At 43.5% G+C, this 11,602-nt stretch overlaps 1 protein-coding gene across 1 annotated transcript in view; it reads right to left on the bottom strand.

Moving 5' to 3' along the window:
* Window positions 1-11,602, bottom strand: part of DOCK6 (dedicator of cytokinesis 6) — a 208,460-nt gene that overhangs the window by 7,188 nt on the left and 189,670 nt on the right. The window contains exons 44-47 of the mRNA XM_070934460.1: window positions 9,588-9,713; window positions 2,100-2,189; window positions 1,446-1,682; window positions 785-928 (exon numbers count right to left, since the gene is read on the bottom strand). Coding sequence (XP_070790561.1) covers window positions 785-928; window positions 1,446-1,682; window positions 2,100-2,189; window positions 9,588-9,713 — 597 coding nt within the window. The remainder of the gene's footprint in view (window positions 1-784; window positions 929-1,445; window positions 1,683-2,099; window positions 2,190-9,587; window positions 9,714-11,602) is intronic.

Raw genomic sequence — 11,602 nt, 5'->3', positions numbered from 1 at the left:
AGGCAGTTTCTCAATTCAGGCAAGGTGGTTTGCAGCTTCCCAACATTGTAAGGAGGTGATAATTGCTCTTGGCTGAATGCCCAGACATCTCATTAAAGCTAGTATTCCTTTCCCTGCTTGGGGGGGAGAGGGGGGGAACAGCTGCAGAAAGTTTCCCTTTATTATTCTAGCTGAGGGCAAATGAGACTAAGACTCATTTGCTGTTTCTTAGCTCAGCTGAGGTGGCAATCGCTCTGCCGTGTGAATCAGCTGAGCTAATAAACAACAGAATATAGGAGAGGAAAGAGGAGGGGGAGGGCAGGTGGGCAGAGCCAATCAAAATTATCTTTACCGGTTCTCTGAATCAGTCAAAATTTTCCCTACCTGGACGGCAGAACCGGTCCGAACCAGTAGCATTTTACCTGTTTCCCCTGCCTCATCATAGTCTTATTCATGCTGGCCACTCCATTGTGTCTGATAACATAGTTCTCCTACAATGAGAACATAGTTCTCCTACCTACAACCTCTATTCAGGTTCTTCCATGGATCACTGACAAACACAATCAATGCTGCTCAATGCTTATACATCCCCAAACTTAAAGCCCAGGGTCTTCTGCAGTTGCTGTGTATCACATATCCATCATTATGTAATAGCTCATGTTTCCTTCATTTTGCAACATCTTTGTTCCTCAACTATTATCTCTGCCAAGAGGATTAAATTCTGTTCTCACTCAACCTCACTTAACCAGGCCTGAAGCCTCTCTGCCTGCAATAAAACAGTTCTTCCCATTCCGTGGTTGGGTACCTGGTTGACTATGGTTCCAACACATCCCTGAAGCACCATCTGCAGCATCTTGGCATCAGCTGGGTCCTGGTGGGTGGCAAAAGCCAATTCCTGAGTCTTCTTTTGCATGTCCTCTATGGCTACTTCAATAGGAATAAGAATAATCTGGAGACAAGACAAGGCAAACATAAACAAAACTGTCAGGAGATTACCTCCTTGTGCTTAAAACAATGTGTATAAATGCAAAAATTTATATAAATTTACTTCCAAAGCAAGTCTTGCATCAGGAAAAGATGGATTCATGTGCTCTACATACAATATGTTATATTAATGGTTATAATTGTCTGACCTCTAGCACATAATTTAATTTATAATGAATGTTACAATTACTATTTTGCATAATTTATTCTCACTTGATCTATTTACAAAGTGTAGCCTGGGAATGCTACAGTTTGCAGAATTCTGCATTGCATTCACACAGTACAATATTTTCTAGCCATTTCTTTGTCTGAATTTAGCTTTTCTGAGGTTTTAAAAATGTACTGCTGAAACACTTTTAAGCCTACTTTCATATGCCATAAATTACAGTAATCTGAATTTTGCATATAAATCATATTCTGCAATTTTTTCACTCCCAGTAATTTTGACCCCTGCCAGCTCCATGAGTTGATTCTCCAATTACCTCTTCCTTGTGGATGACATTAATGCGGGTTTTGATGTAAGGGAAAGCATGAGAAGTGGTTATCAGAGTCTTGCGCTTGAACTGCTCATGCAGATCCCCGTGTGCTCGTCCATCCAATGTGAAAGGAGTACAAAACATGAAGGTGCGCAGATTGTAGTTCTTGTCAAAATATGTGACACGATCCTTCAGTTCATATGTGTCAAAGAAAGGCTCCACATACGTCAACTGGATGTATGCCTGTGACAAGACAAGAAAGGATCAGCATCCTCTCAGCACTGTTGCATCAGGCACTTGCTTGCTTGGAGTTCAGAATTTGAACAAGGACAAGTGAGCAGAGAAGAGAGCAGCTCTCCCAAAATCAGCATTGGATTCTTGGAGGGAGGAAACAGGACTAGTGTTCTGATAACTTTGTCATTTTAGTAATCTATAGACAAGATATGTAGTTTATGGAATGAGAGGAGAAATCTTAAAGGCATTTCCACTGGGGTATGTAGTATGGAAGAAGAAATGTGGCAAATTACTTCTTACCTAGGAATATTTAGGAATTCCTATGCTTAGAAACCCACAGCTTCTTTCTACTCATGTCTTCTTGCTTTAAATATACAGTTCACCCATAAAACAGCAATGTCTAATACTATGCACAGTAGAATCTACCTTATTAGGATCCAGTTTGGTCTTGTCAACAGGATTGGAACCTTTGATGATTTCCACCATTTCATGGCCAAAACGTTCAGCATAAAACTCCTGAATGGAAAACAAAACAGGACAATTTTGCCAAGGCAAAAAGATCTGAGATCATTCTGGATACCTCAGGCCATCAGAATGAGGATTAACCACATGTCTAGTGACAAGATAGTTGAATACTTCCTGTGGGATCCGTTTTCTTATCCCTGGCTTTCCCAGGTTTGCTGCTCCAGTGTGGGGCACATCTGCACACGCGAAACAAGTTGATATCACCATCAATGAAGCAGTATGCTTAGTGACAGGTTGTCTCCAACCTACACTAATTAAGAAAATGTATCCTCTCATTGGCATTGCCCCACCTAAGATCAGGAGAGAAGTAGCAGCAGATGCTAAGAGAACTAAGCAAGATAATGACCCTCAACATCCTCTGAGCAGACATATGTCCCAGGCTCATCAACTCAGAACTAGGAACAGCTTTATGGCAAGAACAAACATTCCTGAGGGTACACAAAAACAAAATTGAATTAAAAGATGGAGGAAGGAGACTATTGAGCAAAGAATAATATTAAAGGAGGACATGCCTGAAGGATCTGATCTCCCTTACACTACTTGGAGGACCTTGATTAGGTTGAGAGTTGGAGTGCCTACATATATTGCTTAACGCATTGTAAGCTGCCCTGAGTCTCCGGAGAAGGGCGGCATATAAATCAAATTAAAAAAAAAATGTAAAACAAATAAGTTCAAGTGGAGACTCTTAGTAGATAACACCCTATGGGTATAGAATAGTGGGCGCAGTAAGGACACAGGACACGCACTGCAGTTACATGAGTTTATTCAGCTCCGGTACAGCAATGGATTGCCTAGCCGCGGCAGCCTCTTTTAAAGGGAGCTGTCCGCAGCTTCAGCCACTGACGTGCTTTTAAATCTCCCGCTCTATTTGCTCGCTTCTAATTGGTCCGTTTGAATTGTCATTCAATACTTAATACCCCTCCCCTTTAGATCAGCACTGACCAATCCTGAAGTCTCTCAAGCCACGTAGTCGCACAAATAGGCGAGTCTTTTCGGGGCACAACTTGACCTGCGCAGTTCAGTTGTTCCAGCGATCTTGGAGCGAGAGGTCAAGTTCTGTGTCTCTCCTAGAGGTGCCTCCAGAACGCTCTTGAACTCCGCCAATGGCGTGGGCCTATATTGTTGGATGTTTATTCCTTCCTCCCCCAGCTGGAACGGTGGACTGTTGCTGCTATTGAGAACTCCCTCCTGGACCCCAGATAAGTGTTCGCTGTCTCTAGTCGGGTTTGAGTGTTGTCCCTTTTGTTCGTTTGGTAGTGTTTGATGTAGGGTCTGGTCTGTTTCTGTATGAATTTCCTTTTCTCACCCCTGGGTTCCCTCTTGTGATCCGTGTTCTCTTCTGACTAATCGGCCCCTGAGTTGATCTATGTGACTTTTCCAGCTCCAGCCGTCCTCCATCTCTATCCTGTAGGATAGAGGGCCTATGACTTGAGTTATTTCTGCTGGGACCCATAAGGGGTTTCCGCTAAAATTCTTTTCGTACATTTTATCCCCCACTTGGAACTGTTTAGTCTTGCTGGTGGAATCAACTGGCTTCTCTGTGCTGTAATGGGGGTGTAGTCTGTCTAAAGTAGACCTTAGATTCCTTCCCATTAAGAGTTCCGTGGGACTTCTATGTGTGTTGGCACTGGGTGTGATGTGCTGTATGCTCAGTAGTTTATCTATTTTTGCCTATATGTCCCCTGAGCCCTGTTTTGTCGTCCTCACCATCCTTTCAACCAATCCATTCGTGGACGGTTTTCCCAGCGCGGATAGTGCATGCCTTTGGCTGGCTAGGAACATTTCGAACTGGGGGCCGTTATCCGAGACTACCAGATCGGGTAAACCATGTGTTGCAAACAGTCTCCGGAGGACTCGGATGACTGCTTCTGTTGTCGTTGATGGCATTAAATTTACCTCTAACCGTTTAGAGTAGGCATCAACGATGATCAGAAATGTGTTTCTCTGGCACGGCCCTGCAAAATCTATGTGTATGGGGGACCAAGGTGCCCCGGGATTCTCCCAATCATGTGTGGGTGCTGTGTGTGGTGCTAGGCGAGATTCCTGGCAGGGTGTGCAAATAGCTATCCATGTCTATTTCTTTGTCCATCCCTGGCCACCAGACGTAGCTTCTTGCCAGCGCCTTCATTTTCACTATCCCCAGGTGTCCCTTGTGTAACAAATCTAATATGTCATTCCTTAACGATTTCGGAATTATTATTCTATCCCCCCACAACAAACACCCTCTCAATCTTGATAGTTCCGTTTGTCTTGTTTTGAATGGTTAGAATTCAGTGTCTATGCCCTTCTCAGGCCATCCTTTCCAGACCCAATTCAAAACCCGCGCCCAAGTCCCGTCTCTTGCTGTTGCTCTTGTGATGTCTGCAGCCGAGATTTGAGTGTTCTCCATGGTTTCTATTAGCAAGGTAGTTGTGGCTGGTGCTGGGTCTTCCACTGGATCCGGTAATGGGCATCTGCTGACTGCGTCAGTGTGGTCGATGGTCTTTCCCGATCTGTATTTTAGTTGGTAGTTGTAGGCTGCGAGGAATTCCGTCCACTTCAGCATTCTTGGTGATAGGATGGGGGGTGTAGGTCTGTTTCCTGCGATGATTCCTAGGAGCGGCTTGTGGTCCGTTATTAGCTTAAATCTTTTTCCATATAAGTACTTATGGAATCTTTTGATGCCAGCCACGGCGGCCAATGCTTCTTTATCCAATTGGTTGTAGTTTCTTTCTGGTTTGGATAGTGTCCGTGAGTAGAAGGCGATGGTGGCTTCTCTGCCGTTCGGCATGCAATGGCTTAATACGGCTCCAATGCCAAATGGGGATGCATTGCATGTCAGTTTTAATGGTAACGTTCCATTGTACTGCACTAATATGCTGTCTGAGGTTAATAGTCTTTTTATCTGTTCAAACGCGTTCTTCTCCTTCTTCCCCCACATCCACTCTCTTCTCCTATCCAGTAACTGGTGTAGTGGCTCAGCAATCGTGGCTTTCTGTGACAGGAAAATATTGTAAAAGTTCAATAACCCCAGAAATGCCTGCAGCTCTGTTTTATTTGTGCGGGTTGGTGCCTCTCTGATCGCCTTTAGCTTGCCCAGGGTGGGTCATATTCCTGAACCATCGATTAGGTATCCCAGGAATTCCACTTGTTTTTCAGCTAGCTGGCATTTGTCCCTTTTTCCTTCAACCCCACCTCTTGGAATCTGGTTAACACTACCCTTAAATGCTGTTGCAGTCGTTTCTCATTTATGGCTGAAATCAACACATCGTCAAAATAGGGAACGACTCCTTCTATTCCCTGTAACAGGCATTCCAAAAGACTTTGGAATAGTCCCGGGGCTATGCTTACCCCAAACTGCAGACGTTTGCACTTGAATGCTCCCCTGTGCGTGACTATCGTTTGCGCTTCAGCTATGGCATCATCTACAGGTAGCTGTTGGTATGCCTGGGCCAGATCAAGCTTTGCAAATATCTTCCCTTGCCTCAGGGAGTGTAAAAGGTGTTGCATGACAGGTACTGGGTAGGCACTCTGTTGTAATGCTTTATTCAGGGTGCTCTTATAGTCCCCACAGAGGCGCACTGACCCATCTGGCTTCGTGGGGGTTACTATCAGTGTCTCCCACTTAGCATGGTCCGCCAGCTCCAATACCCCTTGGGCAACGAGTTTATCCAGTTGCTCATCTATTTTGGGCCGTAGAGCAAAAGGAACCCTCCTAGGTTTAATTCTGACAGGGGCAACTTGGGGATCTAGGTTAAATTATATTGGGAACCCCATGTACTTGCCCAATTTGCTGTCAAAAATGTCTGTGAAGTCCCTCATCAGTTCCTCTTCCCAGCCTTCGTGTTCAACTTGATTGATTCCAGTTACTGCCAGTCCCAAAGGTTCAAACCACTGCAGACCCAATAGGCTAGGTCTGTCCCGGTCCACTATGGTGAGAGGCAGTTTCCCCTGGAAGTCCTCGAACTTTACATTGAACTTTCCAATGCCTAATACCGGAATCCAGTTCCCTTGATAATCTTTTAGGGTGAGTCTTTGCTGCTTGAGTGCACTGGTTGTGAGGCTGGGGATTATCTGCTTGATGGTCGTCCAGGAGACCATGGATAGGCATGAGCCTGAGTCGACCTCCATTTTGCATGGTCTCCCCTCGATGTAAACGGTCGCCTCCATCTTCTTTGTTCTTCCCGCATTCGCATGGCCCACGATAATTGTTTGATGGGTTTCACCCCTATCCAACCCGTGGTCCTCATTTCTACGGCTTCTTCCAAAGTGTTGCTTCCTGTTTGTTTGGAATTGTCTGGTTCTTGGTGGTGGTGGGCTTCTTTGCCTGTTTCTGCAGAATGCTGGTTGGGATGGTCTGCAGGCTCTTGCGATGTGTCCCTTCCGGTTGCACCGCTGGCAGATCGCATCTCGGAACCTGCACTCCATCCTTGGGTGGTTTCCTCACATCCTGCACACCAGAATTCTTTCTTCCCTTTGTCCTGGGGTCTTCCCTTCTGTTCCGAATGGAGGTGATGTACTTCGTCCCCCTCTTCTTCTTCCGATTCGGTTTCCACATCCTCGTAGTGGATTGATGATTCTTCTTTCCCTTGCGGCCCTTTAGTCATTTTCTTCATTGCGGCTGCGGATTTCTGGGATGCCTCGGTCACCGTTGCCTCTTCCGTAGCCTCTTGAAACATTATTCCTGGCTTTGCGAGTAATCGGCTTTGTAAAGTGAGGTCCCTCAGCCTCAACACCAAACGATCCCTCATGGCCTCATCCAGATTTGAGAACTCGCAAGCGGTGGCTATTTCGCGCAGTGTTGCTATGAATTCGCTTATCAATTCTCCTTCCCTCTGGTCCCTCTGCTAGAATTCATGCTGTCTTCCCAGGGATGAGGCTTGGGGTGCGTAGTGCGCTTTCAGGATGCTTTGTAGTGTTGGCCAGGTTATTGTTCTCAATTCTGCCGGTGAGGCTAAGGCTTTTGACATTTTGAAAACGGCGGCTCTGCAGTGTGTGAAGAAGAGTGCCCTCTTTCTTTGTTCCGATAGGCTTAGCAGATCGTTTGCTTCCAGGAACATGTGGAATCTTTCCATGTATGATTCCCAGTCTTCTCCAGCTGGGTTGAATGGTGCGGGTGGAATGATTGAAGACATCTTGCTTGGCCGTTGGGTTCGATGGCCGCTGATTGCCACGTGGAGGTTCAGTAACCTGGTGTCCAGTTGTCCTTCTGAGATCCCACCTTCGTCGCCAGTGTAGAATAGTGGGCGCAGTAAGGACACAGGACACGCACTGCAGTTACATGAGTTTATTCAGCTCTGGTACATCAATGGATTGCCTAGCCGCAGCAGCCTTTTTTAAAGGGAGTTGTCCGCGGCTTCAGCCACTGACGTGCTTTTAAATCTCCCACTCTATTTGATCGCTTCTAATTGGTCCATTTGAATTGTCATTCAATACTTAACAATGGGAATGTGGAGAGTGTCAGGGTTCCAAGTAATACACCCTTTTCAAACAGGACTCTGAGGCAGGTTGGTTCCTCAAAGAACAGTTTTATTTGGGGATATCATCTTGGCACAAACTGGTGGAAAGCCAGCTCTGAATGTTCCCGCACTTTCTACCACATTAAAAAGTATAAGTTTCCTGTTTTCTCAAAACAATAATTCACATTGTCCAATCTGGATACTGGCTGGTTGCCTGGTTATGTCTCTCCTCCTCCTCTGGCCAACCAGCCATTGGAATGTCTCTAACTTACCAGAGAGCTATTTTGTTTTGGCTACAAAACCACATCTACCTCTACCAACCTTCGGCTCCAAGCTGTGTCAACCTGAAGCCATGTGAAAAGAAATCTCGATAGGAAAAAAACCCACAGAAAAGGAAATGGCCGCAGCCAGGTCAGCTTCAGGCTTGACAGGGAGATGCAGTTGCAGCCCTTCTGCATCTCCCTGGTATGTCGGCTACTACCAGAAACATGTAGCAATAATGACTTTTTTTTTCACCAATAACAAAGCCAAGAAGGTGGCTTCATTCTGGCAGTTTAAAGTTTGATCTAGAAATGGAAGAAGAACAGTCATAATACCCATTACAATTGCATTCCTTTTAGTTTTCAACTATATACTATTGGTAAATACTTCAAAAGAACAATTCATGTGCCTCGCCCTCACCCCCGTGCATGCCCCACTCCCTGCGCATGCACGCGGGTCCCCTCATGCACCCCGCCCCGCACATGCGCAGCAGAGACCCGAAGTTCATCTGGCCAGTGGGAGACGTGAGCACATGCGTGACGGAGCTGAATTGGGGCGATGGTTCATGTGCCCACAAAGAGGACACTGCATGCCATCTCTGGCATGCGTGCCATAGGTTTGCCATCACGGTTCTATACCATTCTGGACAAATTAACCCCCTCTTCTTTGCAACAACCCCTCAAGTACTGGCAAACAGCTATCTTCTATATTATAGAAGCTTATAATTATATTCTTATCAAAGTGAGAGCCAGTTTGATGTATTAGTTAAAGTGCTGGCTTACACACCAGGAGATGAGTCCTATTCCCGCCTTAGGCATGAAAGCCAATTGGGTGACTTTGGGCCACCCAAAGTCTTACCCCAATCCAACTTGCAGGGTTGTTGTTAAGGGAATATATGAGGATAAGCAGTATTATATGCTTTGAGTTACAATATGTATAAAATAATAAAGGCAAGATAAAATCTAATACATAAATATATTAATATTAATAGATTGTATTAATATAAATAAAACATCAAGTATGTTGATACTACTGCCTAGATAAGAATGTATGGAGATCAGTTAGTCTGACCACCATGCATATGCACACTGCACAATGTATACAGGTAGTCCTTGACTTACAACCATTCATTTAATGACTGTTCAATATTATGACACTGAAAAAAGTAACTTATGGCTGTTATTCATACTTATGACCATTGCAGCATTCCTATGGTCACTTAATCAAAATCTGGATGCTGGGCAATTGGTTCATATTTATGATGGTTGCAGTGTCTCAGGGTCATGCAATCACCTTTTGTGACCTTCTGACAAGCAAAGCCAATGTGGAAGCCGGATTTACCTAGTAACTGTGTTATTAATTTAATAACTGCAGGGATTCATTTAACAACCGTAGCAAGAAAGGTCATAAAATGGGGCAAAACTCACTTAGCCACAGAAATTTGGGGCTCAATTGTGGTCGTAAGTGGAGGACTACCTTTATAGGTTTCTGAAAGAATAGAATTTTCTTTTCAGAAAGTTCTTACCAAGCCATATGAGCAAGGCTGTGCATGCAAATGCTCTAAAGAGACACAATTATTGCAGTGTTCCCATTCATAATTCAATCTCCGTTGCCTCTGTTGTCTCTTACATATTCAATCATTATTAAATTGCTTCATCTATATCTCCTTTGAGGATATTTTAGCTCTTACCTCAAGTCGATGAGAAATTTCAGCTAATTTAGTAATAGAAGGTTCTTTGTAGACAAACTCTTGTTCATCCAGGTCTCCAAATTTGCTGCTATAAAAACCAACCCGGAAATACGTTCCAAACATTCTCTAAAGCAATCTAAAAGAATGGAGTGAGAAATAAAATAGCAAAGTTAGATCACTCATTTTAATCTAACTATAACATGTCTTACTAACTTGGTTACCTATCCCCTCTCAGGAATTTTTTCCTTGAATCCAGCTTTTATTTATTTATTTAACACATTTATTTAGCTACTCATTTTAAGAACAACTCTGGGCAGCTAATAATCAATAACATATGCACCTACAATTAAGTCTGCATTTGTATTCTTGCTTGCTTCTGTTTGCATTATCCACAAAGAACAATCCAGGTAATCTTGGATCTTGAAGACACTTTCAGGGACCATCATTTGCCAATAAAGGCCAATGTCTTCCTGCAAGCCTAGAAATGAATAGAGAATATATCTGGAAGGATCTTGAAGGTTTTATCGTCCAACCCCTGCTCAACCAGGAGATTCTATACCATCTCAAACAGGTGGCTGTCCAGTCTTTTCTTAAAAACCTCCAGTGATGAAGTACCCACAACTTCTGAAGGCAAGTTGTTCCACTGGTTAACCAGCTAAGTTGGTTAGGAAGTTCCTCCTTAATTCCAGGTTGCTTCTCTCCTTAATTAGTCTCCATCCATTGTTTCTTCTTTTGCTTTCCGGTGCTTTGGAAAATAAGTTGGCCCCATCTTTGTGGCAGCCTCTTAAATTCTGGAATGTTGCTATCATGTCACCCTTCTTTTCTCTGGACTGGTCATACCCAATTCCCAAAGCTGTTCTTCATATGTTTTTGTCTCCTGGCCCTTAATCATCTTAGTAGCTCTCCTTTGCACTTTTTCCAAAGTCTCATTTTTACCAAGACGTTTTTTGTAATGTGGTGACCAAAACTAGATGTAATATTCCAGGTGTGGTCTTAATAAGGTTTTATAAAGTGGTACTAATGCTTCATGTGATTTTGATTCTATGCCTCTGTTTATGCAACCAAAGATTGTATTAGCTTTTTTGGCTGCTGCTGCTGCACATGTTGGCTCATGTTTATGTGATCATCCACTAGGACTCCAAGGTCCCTCTCACAGTTCCTGTTTTTGAGCCAGGTTTTGCCTAATCTGTACTTGTATCTTTGGTTTCTTTCTGCCTAGGTGTAAAAGCTTGTTTTTCTCCACATTAAATTTCATGTTGTTGGAGCCCATTGTTCAAGTCTGTAAAGATCCTTTTGGATCCTGAGCTTGTCTTCTGGGTGTTGGCTACTCCTGCCAGCCTAGTGTCATCTGCAAATTTGGTGAGTTCCCCTTCTATTCCCTCATCTAAGTTATTTATGAAAATATTGAAGAGCATACAAATTCATCTGGTGGTGATGCTGTCCGTCTCACATTTTTCTAGTTTACCAAGAAGTAGGTTGTGGTCTACTTTGTTGAATGCCTTATTGAAGTCTAAATATACTATGCCCACAGCATTTTTCTGGTCTACTAATTTAGTCACTTTGTCAAAGAATGAAATAAGATTGGTTTGGCATGATCTGTTTTTAACAAACCCATGCTGACTTTTAGTTATAACTTTGTTTCTAGATGTTTGCAGATCTGTTCTTTGATTATTTTTTCCAGTATCTTCCCAGGTATTAATGTTAGGCTGTTTGATCTGTAGTTTCCTGGGTCTGTTTTTTTCCTTTTTTGAAGATGGGAACCAAATCAGCCCTTTTCCAATCCTCAGGTACTTTCCCAGTGCTCCAGGATTTTTGAAAGATATGGTATAATGGTTCTCAGATAACATTTGCCAGCTCCTGCAGAATTTTGGGATGTAATCCATCAGGTGCCAGTGTTTTATATTCATCTTACCATTTTCTTGCTTATTTTAATTTTTATTTCTAGTTTGTCTTGTTGTTGTTGTTAGTTGCGAAGTCGTGTCCGATCCATCGCGATCCCATGGACAACATTCCTC

The sequence above is a fragment of the Pituophis catenifer genome, unplaced genomic scaffold, assembly GCF_029215685.1.
Source record: "Pituophis catenifer annectens isolate HBS135680 unplaced genomic scaffold, rPitCat1.0.hap2 SCAF_2, whole genome shotgun sequence".
NCBI classification, from domain to species: Eukaryota; Metazoa; Chordata; class Lepidosauria; order Squamata; family Colubridae; genus Pituophis; species Pituophis catenifer.
This window is presented reverse-complemented; position numbering and strand designations above follow the sequence as displayed.